At 44.5% G+C, this 28,000-nt stretch overlaps 1 protein-coding gene across 1 annotated transcript; it reads right to left on the bottom strand.

Annotated features, from left to right (window-relative positions):
* Nucleotides 1-11,238: 11,238 nt before the first annotated feature.
* LOC121877089 lies at nucleotides 11,239-25,310 on the bottom strand. The gene is made up of 3 exons (XM_042382731.1): nucleotides 25,197-25,310; nucleotides 14,764-14,909; nucleotides 11,239-12,955 (listed from the first exon to the last, which is right to left on the bottom strand). Exons 1-3 carry the CDS (start codon nucleotides 25,197-25,199, stop codon nucleotides 11,239-11,241), a joined length of 1,866 nt encoding a protein of 621 aa, XP_042238665.1. The 5' UTR covers nucleotides 25,200-25,310.
* Nucleotides 25,311-28,000: the final 2,690 nt, after the last annotated feature.

Raw genomic sequence — 28,000 nt, forward strand, 5'->3', positions numbered from 1 at the left:
TTCTTATGGTCCCCCTGCCGCCGTTAATCGCCCGTAAGACGATTGCCGCCACTCATTCTTATGGCCCCCCTGCCGCCGTTAATCGCCCGTAAGGCGATTGCCGCCACTCATTCTTATGGCCCTCCTGCCGCCGTTATTCGCCCGTAAGGCGATTGCCACCACTCATTCTTATGGCCTCCCTGCCGCCGTTAATCGCCCGTAAGGCGATTGCTGCCACTCATTCTTATAGCCCCCCTGCCGCCGTTAATCGCCGCGGCGTTGCCTCATTCACCCATCGCGCCTCCCTGCCGCCGTTATTCGCCCGTAAGGCGTTACCGCCACTCATTCTTATCGCCCCCTGTCGCCGTTAATCGCCCGCCAAAGAGCGATTGCGCCACTCATTCTTATAGCCCCCCTGCCGCCGTTAATCGCCGTAAAGCGTTACGCCACTCGTCTTATGGCCCCTCCTGCTGCCGTTAATCGCCCGTGGGCGTTGCCGCCACTCATTCTTGCGGCCCCTGCCGCCGTTAATCGCCCGTAAGGCGATTGCCGCCACTCATTCTTATGGCCCCCCTGCCGCCGTTAATCGCCCGTAAGGCGATTGCCGCCACTCATTCTTATGGCCTCCCTGCCGCCGTTAACCGCCCATAAGGCGATTACCGCCACTCATTCTTATGGCCCCCCTGCCGCCATTAATCGCCCGTAAGGCGATTGCCGCCACTCATTCTTATCGCCTCCCTGCCGCCGTTAATCGCCCGTAAGGCGATTGGCGCCACTCATTCTTATGGCCCCACTGCCACCGTTAATCGCCCGTAAGGCGATTGCCGCCACTCATTCTTATGGCCCCCCTGCCGCCGTTAATCGCCCGTGAAGCGTTACGCATACTCATTCTTATGGCCCCCTGCCGCCGTTATTCGCCCGTGAGCGAGCCACTCATTCTTGGCCCCCTGCCGCCGTTAATGCTTCCCGTAAAGGCATTGCCGCCGCTCATTCTTATGGCCCCCCTGCCGTTAATCGCCGTAAGGCGTTACCGCCACTCATTCTTATGGCCCCCCACCGCGTGTCGCCCGTAAACGTTACCGCCACTCATTCTTATGGCCCCCTTGCCGCCGTTAATCGCCCGTAAGGCGATTGCCGCCACTCATTCTTATCGCCCCCCTGCCGCCGGTTATCGCCCGTAAGGCGATTGCCGCCACTCATTCTTATGGCTTCCCTGCCGCCGTTAATCGCCCGTAAGGCGATTGCCGCCACTCATTCTTATGGCCCCCCTGCCGCCGTTAATCGCCCGTACGGCGATTACCGCCACTCATTCTTATGGCCCCCCTGCCGCCGTTAATCGCCCGTAAGGCGATTGCCGCCACTCATTCTTATGGCCCCCCTGCCGCCGTTAATCGCCCGTAAGGCGATTGCCGCCACTCATTTTTATGGCCTCCCTGCCGCCGTTAATCGCCCGTAAGGCGATTGCCGCCATTCATTCTTATGGCCTCCCTGCCGCCGTTAATTGCCCGTAAGGCGATTGCCGCCACTCATTCTTATGGCCGCCCTGCCGCCGTTAATCGCCCATAAGGCGATTGCCGCCACTCATTCCTATGGCCTCCCTGCCGCCGTTAATCGCCCGTAAGGCGATTGCTGCCACTCATTCTTATTGCCCCCCTGCCGCCGTTAATCGCCCGTAAGGCGATTGCTCCTTATTGTTTTAAAATGTTCCAAATGACAACATTAATCTCATTTTGTCGTGTTGGTGTGGTTGATGTTCTTGTTTTTATGTATTTTGGCTATTCAAAGGCCTGGGCATAAAGTACCTTGTCTTAGTGTATATGTGTGTGTGTGTGTGTGTGTGTGGATGACATTTAATATAGAACGTCTTCCTCTGTATGTCTGCCTGTCTGTCTGTTATTAAATGAATCATAGTTTAAGTTATTCTATCCATATTGCTACAAAGGACTGATGTGTGGTTAGGTTAGGTTAGGAGTTTAGTACAGGTCTTGTGAGGACTTTGTGGCAACTTTGGGTCCGAGTCCTACACCTGTATACCCAACTCATTGTCTCCATCACCTGTGTCTGTACTGTACGTTTGACATGAATAAATTTACTCATGTTTGTCTTCCATTGATGTTGCCTGAATCTTGTTACTCCATGAATATTATTCGTTAACTTAAAGGTATAGAGCATGTGGACACCTGTTGAGTAGGTTAATGAATATCAGGTTAATAATATCGGTTGCTTAAAGACGGTAACTGGTGATGATGATGATTAATGATGATGATTGATGATGATTAATGATGATTGCAAGTGAAGTTGATTTTTTAACTTATTACCACACTTCATAAACTAGAGTCTTTAAAGGTCATATTCTAAATTAGTATATCCACGTCACTATCTAGTCACTCATTAACGATTTAACATTAGTTAAGACTGAGGTGAAGGACGACGTAATGTCAGATCCTAATGATCTCTGTCTTTGTTACGACCCAAGGAGTAGTTTTGCCCTCTCTGTTCATTTCGCGAATCAGAGGCCGAGAACAACACTGATTCAACTCTGTTCGAATCCTCCCTGTTGACACTTTGAGATTGTAAATAATAATAATAATAATAATAATTGACGGTTTATTGAAAAAGTTCTGCAGCCCGAAGGCTGAAAATATACATTGGACATAAATGACTTATTACATACATTGGTGGTTTAACAAAAGCCTTCATTAAAGAAAGGTAAAGGAACATACAGTGAACATACAGATTAATGTAGGTGTTGAACAGCAAAAACGTAGTGTAGTAACTCCCTCCCAGATGGTGTTAGGAGGAACTCACGTGGTGTAGTAGTTCCCTCACAGATGGTGTTATGAGGGTAGCACTGACGTGGTGTAGTAATTCCCTCACAGATGGTGTTATGAGGGGCCTCACGTGGGTAGTAATTCCCTCACAGATGGTGTTATGAGGGGCCTCACGTGGTGTAGTAATTCCCTCACAGATGGTGTTATGAGGGCCTCACGTGGTGTAGTAATTCCCTCACAGATGGTGTTATGAGGGGCCTCACGTGGTGTAGTAATTCCCTCACAGATGGTGTTATGAGGGGCCTCACGTGGTGTAGTAATTCCCTCACAGATGGTGTTATGAGGGGCCTCACGTGGTGTAGTAACTCCTTCACATATGGTGTTATGAGGGGCCTCACGTGGTGTAGTAATTCCCTCACAGATGGTGTTATATGAGTGAGGTGTGGTTCCAGGCCTTCCTATCGTAGACGGATTCACACATCGCTAGTTGTTGGGTCTCACAGGCCGTTATCACTGGGTACCTGGGAGCCTCACTGTGTGAAGGTTAACTTGGGTACTACTGTTACTGTTGAGTTGTTCTCACTGACTTAAGCACTGTTCACCACTGTTCACCTCTGTTTAACACTGGTTCCATTCCTTTCCTAAATGAAATAGTAACTTCTGGCGAGAACTTGTTGATATTCCGGTGGGGAGGAGTGGTTCAGGAGAGGGAGTTGGTATGGGCCAACATAACAGTTGACCTGGCTGCTCCGAGAGGAGCGCCAGGTACGTCTTGACCCTTCGGTGGTCAAGGATGTAGTGGTGAGAAGCCGATGTGTGGCGTGTGCCGCGTGAGCAGTGTTGCCACTTTAGCTAATTTCCCGCCATATCTAGCTCTTTTACATGTGATCCAGCGGGGAAATTTGAAATCTAGCGGCTAGCTTTTTTCTAGCTTTTTTTAAAGAAGCCTGTCAGATTCCTTGCATTACTAAAGCCGATTATTATCATACGGATTTTTTTTAAATGTACTTTAAACTGCAGGAATTACACCATTATGATTGGTTTTGAAGCCCAAGATAATGATGACCATGAATTATCAGAGTTGGTGTTTATTTTTTAAGAGGAACATTCTGTGTACCAGTATATTCAGAATGTTCTTTTAATCTAAGCATTTTCTTGCCAGAGCTATAGTAAAAATAAATGGAAAAGTGTGATTTTCTAGCATTTTTGTTCAATTCTTGATTATATTTACGTCATGTCGTATGTAAGAAATAGTTAGCTATTTGGGGTTCCAATCAGCCGGGTTTTCGAAGCCTATCTAGCGGTATTTAAAATATATCGATGGCAACACTGCGCGTGAGGACAGTTGGCCATTAGCTGCTGTTCGACGAGGTTGGCTGTTTCTCTCTTGGACTTCCCTGTGTCTCCCTGCTGATGTTCTCCGCTGTGTGTGTCTCCCTGCTGTGTGTGTCCCCCTGCTGGTGTCCCTCTACCATGTGTATTGTTCATCACTCAAGACACATATATGTGGGTTAGTGACAAGGTGGTTTATAATTTAATTATTTATTTGAATTGTTTATGTACTAACGTCATATTATTTATTGTAACGTAAAGCGTGAATTTGTTTCCCTTGTGTATTACTTTGCTTAAATATTTATCAATTTTTCCTTTAAGACTTTGAGTATTACTGAGAATGTGGGGAAATAAAGACTCAGTTTTGTTTTGAGTCCCAGGTCCTCCTTTAGACTGTCAGGCGCATTTTATCATCCCTCTTTGAGATCGTAACAGTCGTCCAATTAGGTGCAGTAACAAGTCTCACGTCAAACATAGTGCCATTATACGTACAAAAAACACTACTACTACGACTTTGCTGTCACCTGGAATCGAGTATGACGATGATCCAGCTATGATACAATGATATGAGTTATTAAGGATGTCACCTAGGTTGGTGAGTTTTGAGGTGGCTAAAGAAACCGATACGGAACCCGCAGGGTCATTCACATTCGTTGCACATGTGGAGGGCTCCATCTACTGCGGGAGGGGCGGTGGCGCCTGTCTGCCTGGGTTTGCAGTCGGGCTAACTCGAAAGCATTGACACCTTCACGCGCGGTGCTCCTCCAGGCGTTACGATGTGGGGTAATCTCCCAGGTGAGGGGGTCCATTTGGCACTTTTTCAGGTTTGTCTTAAGACTATCCTTATACCTTTTCAATTGCCCGCCAGCGTTACGTTTACTATTCGTTAGGTGAATGTAAAGAATCTGCTTCGGCAGTCTACTGTCGTCCATGCGGTTAACATGGCCAGTCCAACGTATTTGTTCATGGTTAATGGTAACCTTGATGCTCCTACAGTTGGTGTCAATAAGAATACTGGCATTTGTTCTCTTGTCTTCCCAGCGAACTCGTAGGATGGAACTTAGACTACATTGGTGAAAGTTTTCAAGTGCCTTGAGGTGCCTCCTGTATGTGACCCATGTCTCACTGCCATATAGCAGGGTGGGAAGGACCACTGCTCGATATACGCGCAGCTTGGTAGATATTTTCAGCTCCCTACAGCTGAAGACACGATTTCGGAATCTTCCAAAGGCTTGAGATGCTCATCTGATCCAATGCTGAATCTTTTTATCGATGTCTGCGGTGGTGGACAGGTGGGAGCCGAGATACCGAAAGTGGACAGCATTAGAGAGGATAGTACCGTTAAGCTGGATAGATGATGGAGGTGTGTCTGAACCAGGGGCAGGTTGAAAGAGAATCTGGGTCTTACGTTCATTCACCTCAAGGCCGAAGTGTGCATACGCGTCTGTATAGGTGTTCAGGATCTCTTGTAGGTCGTGTTCAGTGTGAGCAACAAGGGTGAGGTCGTCTGCATACTGAAGTTCAGTAATGGAAGCTGCCGACACCTTTGTTCTTGCCTGGAGTCGTCTTATGTTGAAAAGACCCCCATTCACCCAGTACTCGATGTTCACCCCGCTAGCTAAATTGGCACTGGCACGAGTAAGGAAGGCAGCCAAGAAGATGAAAAGAGAGTTGGTGCCAGTACACACCCTTATTTAACCCCTGTTTGGATGGGGAAGAACTCTGACAGGGTGCCGTTGTGCAGGGCACTGCCGTTCATGCCATCATGGAGCTGCCTCACAATGGCGATGAATTTTGGTGGGCAGCCAAAACGGCTGAGGGTCCACTAGAGGGCTTCCTTGTTGACAGAGTCGAAGGCCCTGGTTAGGTCGATGAAAGCCATGTACAGGGCACGACGCTGTTCCTTGCACTTTTCCTGTATCTGGCGGGCAGCAAAGATCATGTCAGTGGTGCCACGTGATGGTCTAAAACCACCTTGAGATTCTGGGAGTAAGTTTTCCGCCTCAGGAAGAAGTCTGTTTTGGAGAACTCGGGCGATAATCTTGCTAGCTACGGAGAGCAGCGAGATCCCACGGTACAGTAGTTGCCACAGTCTGACCGGTCTCCCTTGTTCTTATAAATATTGATTTCCTCCTTTTCCCATATTATTCTCCAGGAGACAGTGAAGACGGCTGGTAAGCAGAGGTCCTCCTACTTTATACACCTCGGCTGGGATTTCATCAGGCCCTGAGGCTTTGTTATTTTTCATCTGTTTGATGGCAGAAGCTACCTCGTCCAGGGATGGAGGATAGCTGAGGTGGGTCAGCTCTGGATGCTGAGGGTCCTGCTGGGTAGTCAGGACATCCACATCGGTGTTTCGGTTGAGTAATGAATGATAGTGCTTTTTCAGCGCTGAAGGAGGCCTTCGTCGCCTTTAATTATGAGGTTGCCGTCAGATGAGCGGAGGGGGTGGCTGCGCCATGAGTGACTGGTCCATAAAATGTTATAGTAGAAATGAAAAATTCCCGCATCTTGTGCTGATGTGCAAGTTTAAGTGCTTCACATGCTTTACTTTAAAGCCAGTCGTTCTTTAGATTGCGAAGTTCCCGCTGGGCTGCCGCTTTCTTCTTGCGGAAGGTATTAGCTTTGGTCCGAGACTGCCGGTTGTTCTGCCAGTCAGTAAAAGCAGCATGTTTATCATCGATGAGTACTTTGATTGGCAGATCATTTTCATCAAACCAGTCCAGGTGTATTCTTTTGATGTGGCCGAGGGGGTCTGTAGGTTTTTGTCATAACAGCATTAAGAATATCCCATTCGGCACTGGGATTCACGTTGTTTGCTGTTGGGTTGTTTATATTCCCATGTTCGAGCTGCTCTCTGAAAGCATGTGCTACCACTGGATCCTCCAGATGCTTAGTATTAAAACCTCTTCTGGAGGCTTGCTGCCTTCGCCATTTTGGGGCGACGTGAAGTGAGAGCTTGGATCTGACAAGTCGATGATCAGTGTCACAGTGGCCTGAGCCATGCATGGCACGGGTAATGAGGACATCTCAGCGATTTCTTTCTCTAACAATTATGTAATCAATGAAATGCCAGTGTTTGGATTGTGGATGTTGCCACGAACCCTTGAACTTGTTGGCCTGCCTAAACAAGGTATTGGTGATAGTGAGGTTGTGTGCAGCATACTTGCTGAGGAGGAGTAGGCCGTTGGGATAACACTTGCCTATTCCATTTCTCCCGATGATTCCCTGCCAAATGTTAGCATCTCCGCCAACTCTGGCGATGAAGTCGCCAAGGAGCACAACCTTGTCTTCTCTGGGGATAGAGGTTAGCACTCGTTCAAGGTCGGCATAAAAGGCCTCCTTGATGTCATCCTCTGCATTTAGTGTTGGGACGTATGCACAGATGAAGAGGGCATGGCGCGAGTGATTAAGTGGGACTCGAAAAGTCATGAGGCGCTCGTTGATCCCAATAGGCATTTCAGTTAGCCTGTGTAGGGTGCGTTGGCAGATGGCAAAGCCAACTCCATAAATGCGGTTTCTCTCCACAGCAGGCTTACCCTTCCAGAAGAAGGTGTAGCCAGACCCCCGTTCTGTGGGTTGGCCCTCATCTGGGAGCCGGGACTCACTGATGGCTGCTATGTCGATGTTATACCTAGCCAGCTCTTTTGCCACAAGGGCAGTTCTTCCAGGAAGCGCATTTGTGCTAGTATCCAGAAGGGCCCTGATATTCCATGCAGCGACCATAAGAGGTTGTATGTTTTTTTTTTTTTGGATCTGTGATTTTGATTGTGTTTTCGACCGCAAAAGGATGACCTTACTGGGTGCGGTTGCCTAGTCAGGTTGGGTTTTTAGGCAGGCTATGTTTAGGGAACTTTTTCTAGCCCCCTCCCATGTGGGGTGAGCAGAGTGGTTCCTCGAAAGGGCCGCTCAGTCGCACAGACGACCAGATTGCACTGCTGCCTAGATCCCAGTGCATAAACGACCATCTTATCTATGCCGCCCATGTGCAGAGTTGTGACCAGAGACTCCTGGCCTGTCCCCGACGCCACTCGTCCACCGCCATAGGACTTTCGGGGGTATAGGGGTTTTGATGATGATGAGAGGTATGATGAACTGGATGATGGCTGAGCGTGAGTTGATTTATGTGGTGAGGCAGGAGCACAGGCTGAATCCACACATCTTGGCTCTCCCTTTTCCTGATCCAGTGGTGCAAGTGTTGCAACGACTGGGGAGAGGGAGAGTTGCAATGGACTGCCGATAGCCCAGTTTGTTGGGTTTCGCCATAGTAGCCTGTCCATCAGGCATTGCCTTCATCCGCCGGTGTAGTGGTTGGGTTTCCATGGTGGTCACCTCTTCCACCTACACCGCTGTTGGGGTTTTGTTGGAGCTCTGTAAGCATGTCTGCCTGATGTGGGGCTCCACCTCAGATTTTTCGTTCGGGGTTTAGTCCCGTAGCCTTATACCTGCCAAGGTTAATCCGCAAGGCAGCGGGGCGGTGGTTGGTAGGCGCCAGGACGTGTGCACATGCCAGTGGGCCTATGCGCCGTCCCTCTGGGGCCCACTGCTACTCCGAGATCCCCTGCTGATCTAGCCTGGGCCAACGAGGCACCCAGTTACCGTGTGTTGCCACGAGGAGGCACAGCAGGAGTCTTGATTGTGAGGAGGCTGTTTACTGGCAGGGGAATTCGTTTGCAAGTTGCTTCCCTGTTCGCGACGAGGGCTACCCAGCGGCGGCAGCTGAAAGCGAGAGGGAGCAAGCAGTGTTTGCACCTTAACACTGTCATAATGCTGCCACACTAGATGCATTTCACCACCCTGTGTGTGGCACACATATAATTTTCGTAACAGGACATTTGAATATACTTGGATTACTCCCCTCCCAGAAATACACAGATAAACATCGACAAAATACAAATAAATATTAATATAAGGATTAAAAATTACTCTAACATATTAACACCATCAGTTATAACAACATACAACTGACTGAGGTTATAACAAGTCAATAAAACAACTTTAAAATTTCCTCATCTTTAATGGTGTGTTGTAAGGTAACAACTAACAACATACAACTAAGTTTATGGCTGCTCACAACTAATTATTTCTTCCATTAAACTGTACAATGACACAGAAAACAATTATATTTACAAAGAAAATGTTACCATGCAGAGAAGAGTTACGTTCTAACACACACACACACACACACACACACACACACACACACACACACACACACACACACACACATACACATACACACACGTTGGTCTTCAGCAGAGAGACAGATACACACATGGACAGTGAGTCAAGTTACCCATCGAGCAACATGATCAATTGGTCCCTGTATTAAGAGATCCTGAGCCTACGAATATTTATCCAATCAATAGAAATAGTGATTCATTGTGACTAGGATTCGTTAAGGCAGTAAGTGGTTAGGATTAGGACTGAATAAGACGAGGATTAGGACTGATTAAGACTATGATTAGGACTGATTAAGACTATGATTAGGACTGATTAAGACTATGATTAGGACTGATTAAGACTATGATTAGGACTGATTAAGACTATGATTAGGACTGATTAAGACTATGATTAGGACTGCTTAGGATTAGGACTGATTAAGACTATGATTAGGACTGATTAAGACTATGATTAGGACTGCTTAGGATTAGGACTGATTAAGATTAGGATTAGGACTAAGACTATGATTTATTACAATTTGGATTCAGTGTAATTAGAGGTAATTGGGATTAAGACACTCTGTAGGAAGCTTAATAGGACCATTAGGACTGGACACCAATTATGAATGATTAGATCAAATTGGTTCCTATAGCTCAGTGAACCAGCCACCAGCAGCCAATCAACGCTCAGGATAGAAACACACGCGGTTAAGGGAAGGTTATATTTTGTACACAATAAATACAGACGCCAGGACCAGCCCGACACACACACACACACATACACACACACACACGCACGCACACACACACACACACGCACACACGCACTCACACACACACACACACACACACACACACACACACTTTCTCCCTCACCTCTTGTGTTATATACAGGTAGGTGCGCGTTGAAGCTTACCAGACATGCACTATTAAACACTATGGAACACTTGACCGATCGCCCATCATTATATCAGGTTTATAATATATATATATATATAACTTGCATCTTATTACTGCTTGGTCTTACTCTCTACACACAAGCTGAGTTACAATATAATCTCGGGCAGTTAACCATAATAAAGAGAAGACATTTAACAACAATAATAACAACTGATCTACGTAACAATAATAATGAAAGTTATGAAACTATTAATTAATGAAAGGTAACTCTGGTGGTGGGTGACAGCCTTTGTTTACACTACTGTACAGTCACGAGGTTTAGTACAGCTCTGTTGTCTGGTGGTCTCCGCCAGGGAGGCCTTCAACATGGGGACTATTAATGCCGATATATATTTATTAATCTAATTAATTTCGAGTTGGCCAATATGTTCCGTACTTAAAGGTAGAGTAACTTTAAAATCTCTCTCTCTCTCTCTCTCTACTGGTAATTCAGTCCTTATAAGATTAGAGTATAACAAAACATGCCTTTATACAGAGGGTCGCTTTGCTATTTACAGCTAAAGCGGGAGCCATGCACCGGGCGGCGACACACGAAAGACTTACGTGAGGACGGGTGATGCACTATGGTCGGGAGTGACAAACTGGACGACATTAGGCACCCAAGTATGACTTACACATCTTCTCCAGTTTCACATATTACGGTTTAGTTACTGAGAGTGGAAATAACTGGTCTGAAGATAAGAGTGTCTCAGCGTTTGGTGTGTGGTGTGAGGGCAAGGCAGAGTATGGACGGTGGTAAGTGTGTGTTGGAGTGAGGCTGCATGACTGATCTTAACGTTTCTTATGGTGTGTTGCTACAGGAGGTCAGAAGAGTGCATTGAAGATCAGGGATGTGTCATGGAGAGGGTCACACATGCAAGTAGTTTGTGGACAGTGGTATAGGGAGTAGGTAAGGTACCAGGTCACGGTGTTCAGTTGCCATGGGTAACTACTCGAACACCCAGAGGTGCCACTAGGTGTGTGTGAGGAGGGTGTGTAGTATGGCTGCCTCGGAGAGTGGTATTGAAAGTGGAGGTAAATTTATAACATGTGTATCAACCATCCCAGCGCCTCCTCAGACCACCGTTATGGAAGTTAGAGAGTCTCCCCACCCCCTGGTCCTGCCCCGCCACCCAGCTCACTACCCGACCCGCAGCCCTATTCTGGTCGTAGTCAGGGCGAAATATGGCAGGAGAGGAAGAGTAGGGAGGACCGGGAGGTAAGACCTCCTGGTCGTCTGTCTGATCCCAGGAGGGTGAGGGAGGTCGCCTGTTAACTCTGGGTTGAGATGTGACGCCCGAATTTAAGGGGTGGAAGTTATGTTGGTACTGAGGAGGTCGTCGACCGAAGGCAGTGTTAATGTTGTTTATGCCGGGGCGATGTACACGGTTAGTTAGTGAGTGCGTATATACATTATTATTAGGAGGGAAGCTGTTGCCGGGGTAGGTATCGTGTTGGGTGTTGGGCGAGGACTGTTGCACCCGCTCAGACAGCACCGCATGCCCCACCGACCCTGCTGAGGCCTTGGCCCTGCTGTTCTCAGTGCTCTCACTCGTGCTGTAATGATCAAGAATGTTCATTAGATCGCCCCACAAGCAGCTGACGCCACACCCAGCAGCCCCGCCCCTCACCTGAAGCTGGTTAGTATTTTGACTCCCCTGTCCATTCACACTACCGACCTGCCCCCTGGTGTTAGTGCCTGGGCTCCACCTGGCGTTAGTATTAACACTGTGGCGGTTATCAGGACCCCCTTTGTTATTGTTAGAGCTCCCATTACCATATTGATATCTCTCTAAACTAGCTCTGGTGGTGCCGTCGACAAAACCACTATCATATCCCTTTAGAAAACCATGTTTGTAGCCCGTGATCTCAGAGCTTAGTTCTCTAGAGGTCACAACCTTAGGGGAGTTGCTAATTACTGGAATTTGATAATTTACAGAGTGGGAAGTGAACAAGTCAAAATTATCATTGCCAGTGGAGTTATCTTTATCAACAGTGGGAGTATCGTAAGATTCTTGGGGACGATGTGACAACTTCTGTCCCCACCAATGTGATGGACCGAAATTGTTGATGAATTCTTCGACGCTTGGGAATGTACCATTGGGTAGAGAGTTCTCGTCTCCAAACGCGTACATCACATATTCAGTGTCAGATGGCTCTGTTGTCGTCGTCGTCGTGTCTGCCACTTCCTCTGAATCATTATTCAACATGGTCACATTCTCCAGGTCATCAGTCATCATGGTGCCAAAACTTGGAGAATGCTGCACGTTGATTGAGTGATTAGCGTAGCGTGTGACAGTGAGAGAATGATCAGGGGTCCCTGAGGCCTCCTGGGGGTACTCCTCGACCTGGCCCTCGCCGTACAGGTTCACAATTACATGGATCGTCGGCGCCCGCGAGGGAATGCCGTCAGGGGCCGTCGAGGGAATAAGGTCACTGTCGTCACTGTGTGTATCTGAACCATAGAGGGAGCGACGTAGAAGAGGGCTTACCTGGACATCGCGACCAGTGCGGTGGCGGTTGGAAGATCGTCGACGAAGACTTGGCAGCCAGTTGACCAGCCTGGAGACAGTTCCGTCCATAAACTGTCGGAGGGAGAAGCGGTTGCGATTCTGACGGACGGCTGGACGGCCCGCCGCCTGCTGTTGCTGTTCCTGCGGGGCGTTGGGAGCGGCCAAGGAGTTCTCGTCGAGCTGGCGGGCAGGGACTTTGGCGACGTGTTGACGCTGGCGGACAGGGACCTCGCGACCAGCGTTCTCCGTACCCAGAGTCCTGTACACGGAGAAGAGGGAGGAAGAGGTGAGTCGGTGGCGGCAGAGAGGCCGAGAACCCCTGTGAGGTACACACACCCTGTGAGGTACACACACACACAAGAACATAAGGAGTCTGCAATAGGCCGGTTGGCATGTGCATGTCAGCTCCTGTCGAGAGTTACTGGCACACTCTTTCATCCATGAATCTATCTAGCCTCCTTTAAAACTTCCCAGCGTTCCCAGCACTTACTTCAATGTTGCTAAGCTTGTTCCACTCGTCTACTACCCTATTTGTGAACCAGTTTCTTCCTATCTCCCTCCTAAACCTAAACTTATCCAACTTAAATCCGTTGCTACGAGTCCTATCCTGCTCGGATATTATAAGAACATTATCTATATCTCCTTTATTGATTCCTTTCACCCACTTAAATACTTCTATCATATATCCCGCACTTTTCGTCTTTCTAGGAAATGCAAGTTTAGTTTCTTTCATCTATCTTGATATGAAAGGTTTCTAAGTCCCGGAATCATTTTCGTCAATCTTTGCTGCACCGACTCCAGTGAATGGATATCCATTCTACAGTATAATAAGGGCACCAGAACTGAACAGCATAATCGAGCTGCGGCCTGACTAGCGCAAGATATAATTGCAATATGACCTCCGCACTCTTAGTACTTACACTTCTAGATATAAAACCTAATACTCTGTTTGCCTTATTTTGAATATTAAAGCGTTGTTTTCTTGGCCGAGGGTCCGGGCTTACAAGTACCCCTAAATCTCTTTCACAAGTCTACTTCTCTAGGATGATGTTGTTAAGGCTGTATACATTGACAGTATTTGTTCTTCCAATATTAAGTACAATGCACTTGATGGTGTTGAATTTCATTTGCCCCTTTTTTGACCACTCAAGTAGTTTATTTAAATCCTTCTGTAGTGCATTTGCATTCTGCCCTGAATTAATCTGCAGCCCTATTTTGGTGTCATCCGCAAGGTTGCTTATGGCTCTGCTGATCCCAGTATCCAGATCGTTTATGTAGATTATGAACAAGAGTGGGCCCAGTACTGACCCCTGGGAACCCCACGAGTTACACAGCCCCACTCAGATTTAACACCATCTACGCTGACCCTCTGTGTTCTATCGGTGAGCCATGATTTTATCCTATTTAAAACTTTCCCCTCGATACCATAAGGCTTAAGCTTTCTTAGAAGTCTCTGGTGCGGTACTCTGTCAAACGCTGTGCTAAAGTCTAAGTAAATAACATCGTAATTTTCGTCATTACCTCCTACCTCATAGACTTTCGTAAAAAAGTCAGCAGATTTGTTTGACAAGAATTTCCCTTTGTAAATCCATGTTGAGAGTCGTAGATTAATTTGTTTTTCTCTAAATGCGATCGGATGCTATTTGCTATAATTGACTCAAGAAATTTCCCCACTACAGACGTCAAATTAATCGGCCGGTAATTTGACGCTGATGCTCTGTCTCCCTTTTTGAATATGGGTACTACATTTGCCTGTTTCCACAAGTCTGGCACAACTCCCGCGTCTAATGAATTTGTAAATAAATTTACGAGGGGTCCGCTAACCTGTTCCTTACACTCTTTCAAAACTCAAGGAAAATTTCATCCGGCCTGAGGATTTTGTCTTCTTTAATTTATTTATCTTCTTAAGAACATCACACATACACACACACGCACACTTTCTGGAAAATTACCTCTGAATTCACCTCACCCGATTTGTTTTCCTTTACCTGAGGACTCGCCTAACTCCACGTAACTCGCCTGAGGCTTCAACTAATGCCACCTGGCTGGGTATCTTAAGACACTAACCTGGTCATTCCATTGGTGATCCTGCTGGCGATACTTCCCATGCCATCAAACACGCCCTGCATCATCTGCTGCAGTCTGGACCTAGTACGTTGGCACTCGGCCGGTGCCAACAGTGCCAGAGCCACCACCAGGACCAAGGTCACACGCTGGCGGGGGGGGGGATGTATATGGTCAGTTATATTATTTATACAAGGTCAGTAGGGCATGAGAGAGAGAGAGAGAGTACGAGCTAAGTAGGTTTTTTTACAGAAATTTACAGGAGTCAGAGAAGTGCAGGAGCGATGACTCTACGTAACCTTCACAATGAGCCACCAGATGTCAGGAGTGTTTTTGTTTACTTTCCGTTGATGTCTGCTTAAAAAATTCTTGTTTCTTCATTCATGATCTCAACTTGCTATCATTACACTCTGTTATTGTTTTATTGTTATTATTTATTCCCTTATTATTACCCTTTTTATTGTTATCATTACTTATTGTATTTTGTGAATATTATGCATCTAATCTGGATTTTGTTTTGATACCAACACACATACTCACGGACCTAACCCCTGGAGGTGCCCCCCCCCCTCTCGTTGCCATCCCGACCACTTCCGTAATATTTTTTAGGTCAACTGCGTAAACGCTTCGAGGTACTCACATTTGAAACCCTGAAGTGAAGCGTTAGTTTAATGCTTTTGGAAGATATCTGCGTTTTTTCAACTTTAAGTGTGTGTGGTGTGTGTGTGTGTGTGAGAGAGAGGTGTAGAAAGATTTACAGACCTAACGAACGAGCAGACAGATTCAGATTTGACCCAATGAACTTTGACCTCCAAGGAAAGAGGTTACGTGTGACCCCCCAGAGGAAGAAAATAATAATAACTTCCTGTCATCCCGGAAATCTTGTTAGACAGTTCGACGCTTTCTACTGCACACACACACACACACACACACACACACACACACACACACACACAGAAAATACAATAGCTGTTAGTAGTTAGTGCCGAGTGGACAAATTGTTGGTGTCCTAAGTCGAGGGTTTACTGACCTCTCTTCGTCTAATCTTAATCCCTATCCTAAGGTCAGGTCAGGTCAGGTCAACAGATTATGTGTCTTGCCCAACTCTCACATAATAATAATTTCTTAACATTAAACAAATATTTTTCCCCCTATTGCTGATGCGAAGTCTTGTCTACTTCTGTGTCTTCACCTCCCTGTGTCCTCACCTCCCTGTGTCCTCACCTCCCTGTGTCCTCACCTCCCTGTGTCCTCACCTCCCTGTGTCCTCACCTCCCTGTGTCCTCACCTCCTGTGTCCTCTCCATGTCCCCTCCCTGTGTCCTCACCTCCCCTCACCTCCCTGTGTCCTCACCTCCCTGTGTCCTCACCTCCCTGTGTCCTCACCTCCCTGTGTCCTCACCTCCCTGTGTCCTCACCTCCCTGTGTCCTCACCTCCCTGTGTCCTCACCTCCCTGTGTTTATCAGGTACGTGGAGCAGGTGCAGATTAGACACCCCAGCTTTTATATTATGATGAATAAACACCATAAACCTAACCTAACCCATAACTGCATAAGAATGGAGGAAACTGCAGCGGGCCTAATGGGCCATACTGGGCAGTCCCATTTACACCCAACCCCTATTGCTCATATATCCATCTAATCTATGTTTGAAGTTATCCAGCGTATTCGAGTTATTGATAATGTTTGGTAACTTGTTCCATTCATCCACTACTCTATTTCCAAACGAGTGTTTACCTATTTCGTGCCTAAATCTAAATTTGTCTATTTTAAGACCATTGTTACGAGTTCGCTCCCGGTTGGATAGTTTGAGTACCTTTGTTATATCACCTTTTTTTAGCCCTGACTTCCATTTATACACCTCTATCATATCGCCCCTCACACTACGTCTGTCGAGGGAGTGCAAATTAAGTTGCTTTAACCTGTCTCTGTACTCAAGGTTCCTAATGCCCGGGATTAGTCTTGTCATTCTCCTCTGAATTCTTTGTAGGGATTCTAAATCAATTCTGTAATACGGTGACCAGAATTGAACTGCGTAATCCAAGTGAGGTCTCACAAGCGCCAGATATAGTTTTAGGATGACATCTCTAGTCATGTAACTAACACTCCTTTGTATGGACCCAAGTACTTTATTAGCCTTGTTTCGAAAAATACACATTGTTTACTTTGCTTAAGATTCCTACTTATCATTACTCCTAAATCTTTCTCACATTCGGCTTTCTCTATAACATCCTTGTTTATTTGGTATCTGGTTTCTCTGTTTACATCTCCTAGACTAAGTACTTTACATTTGTCCACATTGAATTTCATCTGCCATTTTTCAGACCATTCGAAAAATTAGTTTACATCTTCCTGTAGTTTGGGGAGTCCTCGCCAGATTTAATTATATGCCCTATTTTCGTGTCATCAGCAAATTTACTTACGTTGCTGTCCACGCCGATATCTATGCTGCTTATGTATATAATAATGGTCCAAGTATATGTTGAATCTCTCTCTCTCTCTCTCTCTCTCTCTCTCTCTCTCTCTCTCTCTTTCTCCTTCCTTAGTCACGCACAGGAAAAAAGTCAACGGCGACGACTCTCACTTTCGTCATGCCATTGAACGATGACGACTTTCTCTCAACTCTCTCTCAAATATCTCCCCTCTATATAGAAAGTTCAAGCTGATTAGTGCCATAGCGCTTAATGGTGCCGTAAGTAAGGTATTCTCGACTTTACGTCAACTAATCACAGGTGTCAGTTTACCTTCCTCCATGTTACGAGTCATCATTGTCAGATTTCATTGTTATTTTCTGATCGGTGATTTTCTTTTAATTTTTCAAAATTTTTTTGTATTTTTTCTCACTTCAGTTCATGTGTGAATGGAATGTTAAGAGTAAATAGATAAAGGTGGAGGTAGATAGATAGACAGACAGACAGAGACAGACAGACAGACAGACAGATATAGAATCACAAGCCTATATCCGGGTCTTAAGGCGGTGATTTAAGATGATGTGGTGAAGGGAAACTGGAAAGTCGGTACCAGGAAAAACGCCTTGAAAAGTGTTTATGTTGGGTGGTAGGGGGTGGTTGTGGTGGGTAGTGGTTGTGGTAGGGGGTGGTTGTGGTGGGTAGTGGTTGTGGTATTAATAGTGGTCTAAATACATACATCAATCAGTCCCAAGCTATTCCTTCCACCTGCTTCACTGTCCAGGTGAGAAGTTAAACAGTGACGTCACGGCTCTGTTTACCTCTCTCAGCTGTTGCTTGTCATCGTGATATTTAAACATCGACTGTGTGAAAGATAAATAATGACGCTGCGGCTCTGTTGACGCCTTAACTGGATATAAACGGATATTTAGATAAGCAAAGAGAGAGAGAGAGAGAGAGAGAGAGAGAGAGAGAGAGAGAGAGAGAGAGGCTCCTTATTGATAAAAATTCCAGCAACATAACCCCTGAAAAACAGCGTTTGAATACCCATTAATGTATAATCACTTATTTATTCACCTCTATACAATTTCCGGCCGAGAGAAAACTAATCTATATTTTCTAGACAGTTCGTCATTTCGCAAACCCTTTCTCTCAACTGAAATCATCTCTTAAATGATAGAATTTCGAGCCATAAATTGCGGTGGTGGTTCAGTATTTATCGTACACATCATGGCATCTAGCGGGAGTACAATGAACCTACCAGAGAGACGCTAGGCGGACCACCTGATGTGTAAAATCTTAAAAAAAAAGCGTAAATTAAACACCTGATTAATGTGATTCAGTCAAAACACAAAATAGAAATGATCGTAAAAATTAATCACACCAAGGCTCTTAATTACATACGTTAAATAAAGACCAGTTAAGCGCACGATCCCCAAATCAATCAAGCAACCAGTCTACCAGCCAACCAATCAACTACTTTGTCAGTCAGTCTACCAGTCTATCAACCATCCAGTAAATGACTCATCTAACCAATCAGTCAGTCAGGCAGTCATAGAGCTATCTAACGCAGGTATACAGCAGATGGAGTAGACCTTGTAACTGTACTGGCTGGTGTAGGTACAGTGTATCAACATTACACTGGCACATTCCACTGACTCGGTAAACTGCTATGTCATCACGAGAGGAAGATGGCGATGAGAAGAAGAAGAAGATACTACTAATGATGATGAAGATGAGGAGATGAAGAATATGATAATAATGAGAAGAAGAAGCAAGAGAAGCTACAGAAGTGAGCGAATGGGAGAGAATATGTGAGAGAGTAGGTAGACCGTAAGACACTCAGAGCCTAGAGGTGTTGAACGGTGTACTGGACTATACCTTTGAGGTGTGCTGGGTGGGGCCACTCACCTTAACCTGTTGCTGATAACCTCCCTCCCCCTCCCTCCGTCCCCCTTACACCCTCACACATTTCCCCCGCTCCCTCGACCCCTCTGCCCGCCCCCTCCCTCTCTCTCTCTCTCTCCTCCCCCCTCCTCTCTCCTCCCTCCCCCGCCCCTCTCCTCTCCCTCCCCAGCCCCTCTCCCTCTCCTCCCAAAGCCCTCTCCTCCTCTCCCTCCCCAGCCCCTCTCCCTCTCCCTTCCTCCAGCCCCTCCCTCCCTCCCCAGCCCCTCTCCCCTCCCTCCCCAGCCCCTCTCCCCTCACCCCTTCCTCCCCTAGTGGCTTCTGGGGTACTCAGGACACCGTAGATAACCTAATGACCCTAATTGAGTCTCATTAAGCCTAATATAATGGAGAGTAATTATTCCATTTGAGTCAACTTGAGCCTAATTGAGCATAATTTTTCGATAGATGAGTCTAGCTGAGTTTAATTACGCAGGAGGATTGACAGGTAACGAAACAGAACATAATAACTTTACTTAAGATTATTTACCTCACATAAAGGGTCGTTAGTAAAGAGGAAATGAGTTTACCTGTGCCTAATTAGCCTTGTTGGAGACTGAAGACTCTACAGGTGTCAGAGTAACACCTAACTAACTTCACTTATCTCACCTGTGTTGTATGATAGTTATTAAATTAGATAAATCGAGTCTATCTGAGAGAGTGAGGGAGGAAGTGAGGAAGAAATGGGGGAGTGAGGGAGGGAATGGGGGAGTGAGGGAGGGAATGGGGGAGGGAGGGAGGGAGGGAAGGAGGTAGTAAGAGAGTAAGTGAGTGAGTGAGGAGGACCTGAAAGAAAGAAAGAACGAAGGAGTGGAGGGAAGGTGAATGAATGAAAGAAGGGGGGTGGATGGGAAAGAGAGAGAGAGAGAGAGAGAGAGAAACAATCGTGTACTAGTGCCCTACTTAGTGTGGGTGGGTCGACTAACAACAGTATTACACCTCCTTCCCTTCTTCCCCTCACGGCCTATATGACTCGCCCCGATAACCAAGAGAGAGAGAGAGAGAGAGAGTAGGGTGAATAGCTTGAAGTAAGGTGAGTAGAGAGAAGTTGAGGCGTGAATGAGTAAGGGTGAGTAGGGCTGAGTAAGGGTGACTAAGGGTCCTCTTGGCTACTTTCTCTTGACGTCTGCTACTTCTTCTACACTCGAGGCTGATATATCGCTTTGGCCACTAGTTTCTTCTTCCTTGTTTCTTCTTCTTTATTTAGTTTCTCTTCTTGTTCATGTTCTTGCTTTTCTTCTGCCTCTTTAGTTCTTATTCTCCTTGTTCTTCTTCATTTAGTTTTTCTTGTTCTTGTTATTGTTGTTCTTCCGATATAACAACTACTGACAAAAACAAATAAACTCAGCCGCTCAAGATTATTATTAAATAGAAGCTGTTTTATGAGGGACTTGAGTTAATGTCTTGTTTTATGAGGGACTTGAGTTAATGTCTTGTTATGTGAGGGACTTGAGTTAATGTCTTGTTTTATGAGGGACTTGAGTTAATGTCTTGTTATGTGAGGGACTTGAGTTAATATCTTGTTTTATGAGGGACTTGAGTTAATGTCTTATTATGTGAGGGACTTGAGTTAATGTCTTGTTTTATGAGGGACTTGAGTTAATGTCTTGTTATGTGAGGGACTTGAGTTAATGTCATGTTTTATGAGGGACTTGAGTTAATGTCTTGTTATGTGAGGGACTTGAGTTAATGTCTTGTTTTATGAGGGACTTGAGTTAATGTCTTGTTTTATGAGGGACTTGGAGTTAATGTCTTGTTTTATGAGGGACTTGAGTTAATGTCTTGTTTTATGAGGGACTTGAGTTAATGTCTTGTTATGTGAGGGACTTGAGTTAATATCTTGTTTTATGAGGGACTTGAGTTAATGTCTTGTTTTGTGAGGGACTTGAGTTAATGTCTTGTTTTATGAGGGACTTGAGTTAATGTCTTGTTATGTGAGGGACTTGAGTTAATGTCTTGTTTTATGAGGGACTTGAGTTAATGTCTTGTTTTATGAGGGACTTGAGTTAATGTCTTGTTATGTGAGGGACTTGAGTTAATATCTTGTTTTATGAGGGACTTGAGTTGGCTTGTTATGTGAGGGACTTGAGTTAATGTCTTGTTATGTGAGGACTTAGTTAATATCTTGTTTGAGGGACTTGAGTTAATGTCTTGTTATGTGAGGGACTTGAGTTAATGTCTTGTTTTATGGGGACTTGAATTAATGTCTTGTTTTATGAGGGACTTGAGTTAATGTCTTGTTATGAGGGACTTGAGTTAATGTCTTGTTTTATGAGACTTGAGAGTTAATGTCTTGTTTTATGGGACTTGAATTAATGTCTTGTTTATGGGGACAGATTAATGTCTTGTTATGAGGGACTTGAGGACTTGGGTTAATGTCTTGTTATGAGGGACTTGAGTTAATGTCTTGTTACTTGTTTTGGGGACTTGAGTTAATGTCTTGTTTTATGAGGGACTTGAGTTAATGTCTTGAGTTAATGTCTTGTTTATGAGGGACTTGAGTTCATGTCTTGTTATGTGAGGGACTTGAGTTAATGTCTTGTTTATGAGGGACTTGAGTTAATGTCTTGTTTTATGAGGGACTTGAGTTAATGTCTTGTTATGTGAGGGACTTGAGTTAATGTCTTGTTTTATGAGGGACTTGAGTTAATGTCTTGTTATGTGAGGGACTTGAGTTAATATCTTGTTTTATGAGGGACTTGAGTTAATGTCTTATTATGTGAGGGACTTGAGTTAATGTCTTGTTTTATGAGGGACTTGAGTTAATGTCTTGTTATGTGAGGGACTTGAGTTAATGTCATGTTTTATGAGGGACTTGAGTTAATGTCTTGTTATGTGAGGGACTTGACAGGTTGATGATGACGTCTGGGGCTAAGTGGTACTCCGTGGGTTACTAAGACTCTTTGTACTCTGTTGTAAGGATGGACTGTGGTAGTACTCTGTGGGTTAATAAAACACTTTATACTCAGGACATTTAGCTGAGTACAATTAGTATTTTAAAATTTACTCAAGACTACAAGAGCTACTAAGAACCCATTTTCAGTAGATTACATTAAAAATAAATCTAAAAAAAAAAATTCAAAACAGTATCTCAAAGTTTCAGTTTTCGTTTTCACTCGTGGTAATGTTTCAGTGGTATTAGGTTCACTCCAGAGCGTTCTGGTTATGCGGTGTTCACTCGAGGGCGTTGGAGTTCTCACACCAAGCATACCTCAGTGGAGAGTTCATCAAGCATTAATTTCTTTTTCACTTTTACCTCTGACCAAAAAACTTTCCATTTGTCAGTATATTGTCGTTTTTGGGCTGTGTGTATTGTGGGGGGGGTGCGTGTGCGTGTATATGTGTGAGGGATGGGGTGCGTGTGTGAGTGTATGTGCGTGGGTGAAAGCTCGTGTAGGTTGGTGGTCGATAGTAGGTAGACAGACAGATAGATATTAAAATGACAGATTAATGACAGGTGCGTGAGAAGTAGCAGAAATAATGGCGGCGATGAAGTAACAGGAGGAGGAGGAGGAGCAGTAGTAGGGAGGAGAAGGAGGAGGAGGAGGAGGAGGAGAGGGAGGAGGAGAATGAGGAAGAAGAAGATTAAAAGAGAAAGGGTAAGAGAAGAAAACAGGAAAAATAAGAAAACAAGGAAGAAAGAAGGCGCTGTAGGGGAATAGAAAGCGGCGGACAGGAATAACAACACTGTTAGGAGAGTCACGCTCCCTGAGGCCTCTAGGTGCTTCATGCTCACCTGGTTGTCAGCTCTCCCCTGCTTATTGCTTCCTCCGCTTCTTCTTCCTCGTTTCCTTTCTTATTTCTCCTATCCTGCTCCTCATCTTTCTGTCTTCCTTTTCCTTTCTTACTCCTTCTCTTCTCCTACCCCTCCCCTTCTCCTCTTACTCCTCCTGCGATACTATATTTCAACGCCTCTTCCTCTCACACCACGAGAGAGAGAGAGAGAGAGAGAGAGAGAGAGAGAGAACTGAGTGATCATCATAATTCAGAACATTAACCGTATATATTGTACACTTTTCGTCACCGCCAAGTGTTCAGTCACGTACAGTAAGTGGAGAACTGTTTGACGTAGTTGTAACTTGGTCAAACAATCGTGGTATGTGACTTTGAGATGCAACATAATCATAGAAGGAATCAGGAAGTTATATCTCTATTATTATTAGCTGTTGATGACTAGTATGTACAGTAACTTACATGGATATTATGAATTTAAAGATATTTGATGATCAAGTAGAGTAATATATAATATCAACATGTTAAAAAATCTCATGAACTCCCTATAAAGTTTACAGATTCAGATGATAGTCACTGCTTGTTGAACTTGCCAGCCCGCCCTCCCGCCCCGAGTGTGGCTTTCACCGCCCTATGCACGCCGCCTAGTCATGCAAATAAACATCAGTTGTACACGGTCATGCCCTACAGACTTACAGTAGTTAGTTCCGGGTATTAAGGTCGTGACTAATCCCCCTCACACCCCTCCCTACCCCAGTACCTCCTCCTCACCCCCTCGATGTGCCCCAGTTTGTTAATTTTCAACCAACAACTGGATTCGAAGACATTTTTTGTGTATTAAAGAGTCACATACAGGGGTTGTGTGTGTGTGTGTGTGTGTGTGTCCTCATTATCAGTTTACGGGTTAAAATTGACATAGCATTTTTTACCGTATAAGAGCAATATAGACGTCCTCTTCTTTACACACACACACACACACACACACACAGATGACCTCTTATAACCCACATAAACAAAGTAATCAAGCAATATGGCGTCGATATAACACTGAGACTCCACCGTAGTTTTATTCAAGGGGTAAATTTAAACCGGGTATTTAATCCTAGGGCGGTGTTTTATATAACCTTCAACAACTTAAATAATATCCTGGATTAAAAAGACGATATTTCTTTGAACAGATTGGCCATTGGATACTCACCTGTTGTGGCGTTGATGAACTGCCAGTGACATCAACAAGGCTCTAGGTGACTGGTATTGACATCAACGGGGTTCTAGGTGACTGGAAGTGTCATCAACAAGGCTCTAGGTAACTGCCAGTGATTTCAACGCAACACTAAGTCATCAACGCCGTGGTTTCGGTTACCAGGAAGTCGTCAATTCAACGCAGCGGTAAGTTCTTCCCATCATCGTAGTTGCTTCAAATTGCTTCCCCAAACCACGCACAATGTGAATAAATGCTCACATATACCGTAGTAATCTTCCTCCCTCCCTCTGGCAGTGACACCAACGAGTGAGTGAGTGAGTAATAATCATCATGAGTGTCTTTACTGTACCAGCCCGACAATGACCGCGCAGAAAAAAAAGTTCAGTTATCTGGCAGTGAAATTCAACGCTTAGTCCATACCTGACCCTATGTGTGTGTGTGTGTGTGTGTGTGTGTGTGTGTGTGTGTGTGTGTGTGTGTGTTTTCCTTACGCATTAACACAGTTTTGAAGATAAAGAGCTAGAATTTTGGTAGGGAGGTGCGGGTGGCGAAAGGAATGGTTATGTACTATTTCCTGTTAGTGAAACAGCTTAAATACGGTACAAGAATTTATGTTATTTAGTGATTGGTTGCTTTGTTAAGATAAGATTTTCTGGGGTTATGAATCGTGGTCTTTGAGATAAGAGATTGCAATGGTGGTTAGTAGGATGTAGTATTAACACACACACACACACACGCACACACACACACACACAGTTTCCATCCAGCGAACTTCAGTATTATTACTAAGAATAAAAATCTCCTCTGATGACCCTCTCTTACTGGTTCACGAGTCGCCATGGTCTAATTTAACCTAACACTAACGCAATATAATATAACTTAACGTAATCTAATGCTAATCTAGCTTAGCCCAACACTAACCTAACCTGACCTAACGCAATCTAATGTCACCTAACCTAACCCGACCAAACCTAATACAACATAGAATATTCTAACGTAACGTAACCCAACATCCAACACCCCAGGTAGCGTTAGGGTGGTTAATCAACAGGTGAGATAAGCTCGGTGGGAAGAATCTTCAGGTAGACTCTTTAAAAATTTCTTCTCTTATAAGTTAAAAACAAACACTGAACACATCTTGACACTTACCATGATGATGAAGACAGGTGACGGAACGTGAACACAATATACGAACACTGATGATCACGAGTGACTGTGTGTGTGTGTGTTCGGTGCGCAAGTTACTATTTGACTGAGGTCCTGCCAGCCGACTTTCAGAAAGTAAACCAGTGGCTCATCTCTGCCTCTGCGCATGCGTCGTCGTCTCACACACTTACGCGTGTTTGTGTGTGTAATTTGTTCAGCTGCTTCCGGGAAATTTACTCCCTCCCACTCATAGAAAATGGTAAGGAAAAGGGACTCCATTATACAACACGAGGCAGACTCACCCTAGGAGCCTCACATAGATATTTGCACCAGTAGAAGTCCCGTTAGAGCCGATCTTTTTTTTTTTGCTGAGGGTGCCGCAGGAGGAGCAGGGTGAGGCGTTCAGGTGGTCATCTTGCGGTTTCCCCAGGACAAGTTACGATACTTTAAAGTTTCACCCAAGACGGTGAAACTTCTTCAGGTAGAGCATTGAAACTTTTAACCAGAACTTTCATCTAAGTTGTTGGGAATTCAGCTGAAATAAAGCATAACTGGAAAAATAGAAACGACTGTTATCTTGAGCTCTCCATCAACAAAACTTCAATATTGTGTAATAAACTGAGATAGATAGATGGATGAATGGATAGGTGGAAAGATGGATGGATGGATAGATAGATAGATAGATGGATAGATAGATAGATAGATGGATAGATGAATAGATAGATAGATAGGAGAGAAAGAGGGAGTGTCACATACCTGGAGTTACCTGACATTATACAGTATTTCAGGATCATCAACACACCCTCATCATCTTCCTTCGTGTTTGGCGTTACTTGAGTTTTTTCCGTGACACTTTGAAAGCTCTAACTGGCCTCCTTGTGATTGATGTGTCATTCCTGTGTGATTGATGTGTGCTTGACGTGCCTCACGGTAGCCACTCAGTTGCTACTTTGCTCTGACTGCCACTGCTTGTGATAAAGTTGCCAGATGGAAGAAGTGATCGAGCTTGTGGTAATTTCTTTCATTGATGTAATAAATTCTTACTTACAATCACTGGCGTTGTTTGAATTCTTGAAACTATATAAATTCTCAATAACAGTCACTGGCATTACCTACTTCCCCTTCCCTTCCCTCTCTTTCACATAACACACACACACACACACACACACAGACACATGTACGCTTTACTGGTGATGGGACTGTAGCATATTTTTACGACGGGAGATATTTCACGCCGATTTGCCCACCCAAAATATGTAGTGATATTTTTTTGTCATTCGTCACATGTATAGTAGTCAACCCCACCGACCACTTATGGTGACTGACCAATCATGTTTGTGTATCTTGTTTACGAGCTGGAACTAGAGTGACGACTTGGATTGATATCAATTGACTAATGTCTACTTGAGGGAACTAACATGACTGTGTTAAGTCGAGAGAGAGAGAGAGAGAGAGAGAGAGAGAGAGAGAGAGAGAGTTGTATGATAAGTTTCAAAATGCAAAATCAATCTCGATTTTCATTCCCTAACAAAACTGAAACTGTTGAAAAAAAAAATTAAGTCGAACCCAGGATTTATCAGTTACAGATGAAGCACCTGTAGCCACCGAGCCATCCATACCAGTACAGCAACAGAGATTAATATGTCGTAGTTAGGTGTTACAGAATACGTTCATGTCTCTGCACACCATTTAAGAGTGAATCCCTTAAAGTAACTAACATACTGTACTGTACATACCTCTGATCTTTCATTCCCTAACACACATACCAACCTCAAACTCACCATCTCTTAATTGGTAAACTATTCTATATTCTGAAAATGTAAAAAACATGATTGTAAGAATATAACGTTTATTTTCCTTATACACTCAGACCTCTGGGGACACCCTGTACAGTCCCAGAGAGAGTGATCGTCAGATGGTTGGTAGAGTTGAACGTGTGTCAGCGTAACAGACGTGTTCACATTCTGTAATATTTCAGTGTTAACTCCAAGAGAAATTTTGTGTCTATATTCTATTAATTTTTTTTTCAATCGTCTTAATTAATTCACGCATTGACGTCATTGTGAGAGAGAAAGTATATGTGTATAACTTAAATATATATACATATAGAAAGTCATCATTATAAGGTGAATATTGTACTAATTACTCTTTCTATATACTATCTTAAACAACACACACACACACACACACACACACACACACACACACACACACACACACACACACACACACACACACACACACACACACAGTACTTACCTCACATTCCAAATAATGAGTAATTACCACATTCGTTATTCACTAAAACTATCGTAATTGAGGGTATACACAGCAGTACATAACTCACGTACTACACGCAGGTTGACAACTTTCCACTGGTTTCTCTCATAGATAAAGAATCACCCAGGCCAGACTACCACTGTCCTTTTATTAACCTAACCTAACCTAACCTAACCTAACCTAACCTAACAAGACCTGTAGGCGTTAAAGACGAAAATAATACACCTTATCATTTATGTGATTTAATGTTATAATTTGAAAGTTATAAAAAGTTTCACATTATTTTATCTCTATAGCTAAAATATGAGACTAATTTACATATCATTTACACTTATAGTTCTTTAAAGGTGTAAATCTAAGGTGTATTGTGTAAATTACTCTACACTGCCTTACTACATGTATTGTGATCGTTGTAATGTGCGCGTAGGCTTTTCCTTAGTCACTCCCTTCACCTATTCTCTCTGTGTTCAACCAAATTGTTCCTCTCTCTCTCTCTCTCTCTCTCTCTCTCTCTCTCTCTCACTCAC

The sequence above is a fragment of the Homarus americanus genome, unplaced genomic scaffold, assembly GCF_018991925.1.
Source record: "Homarus americanus isolate GMGI-L3 unplaced genomic scaffold, GMGI_Hamer_2.0 scaffold19244, whole genome shotgun sequence".
Taxonomy (NCBI): domain Eukaryota; kingdom Metazoa; phylum Arthropoda; class Malacostraca; order Decapoda; family Nephropidae; genus Homarus; species Homarus americanus.

What these genes read in the sequence shown, in the direction of transcription:
- LOC121877089 (XM_042382731.1), bottom strand. An exon ending in ATCACCAATGGAATGACCAG is followed by an intron (nt 12,956 to 14,763) that starts GTTAGTGTCTTA and finishes CTCCGTGTACAG; the next exon opens with GACTCTGGGTACGGAGAACG.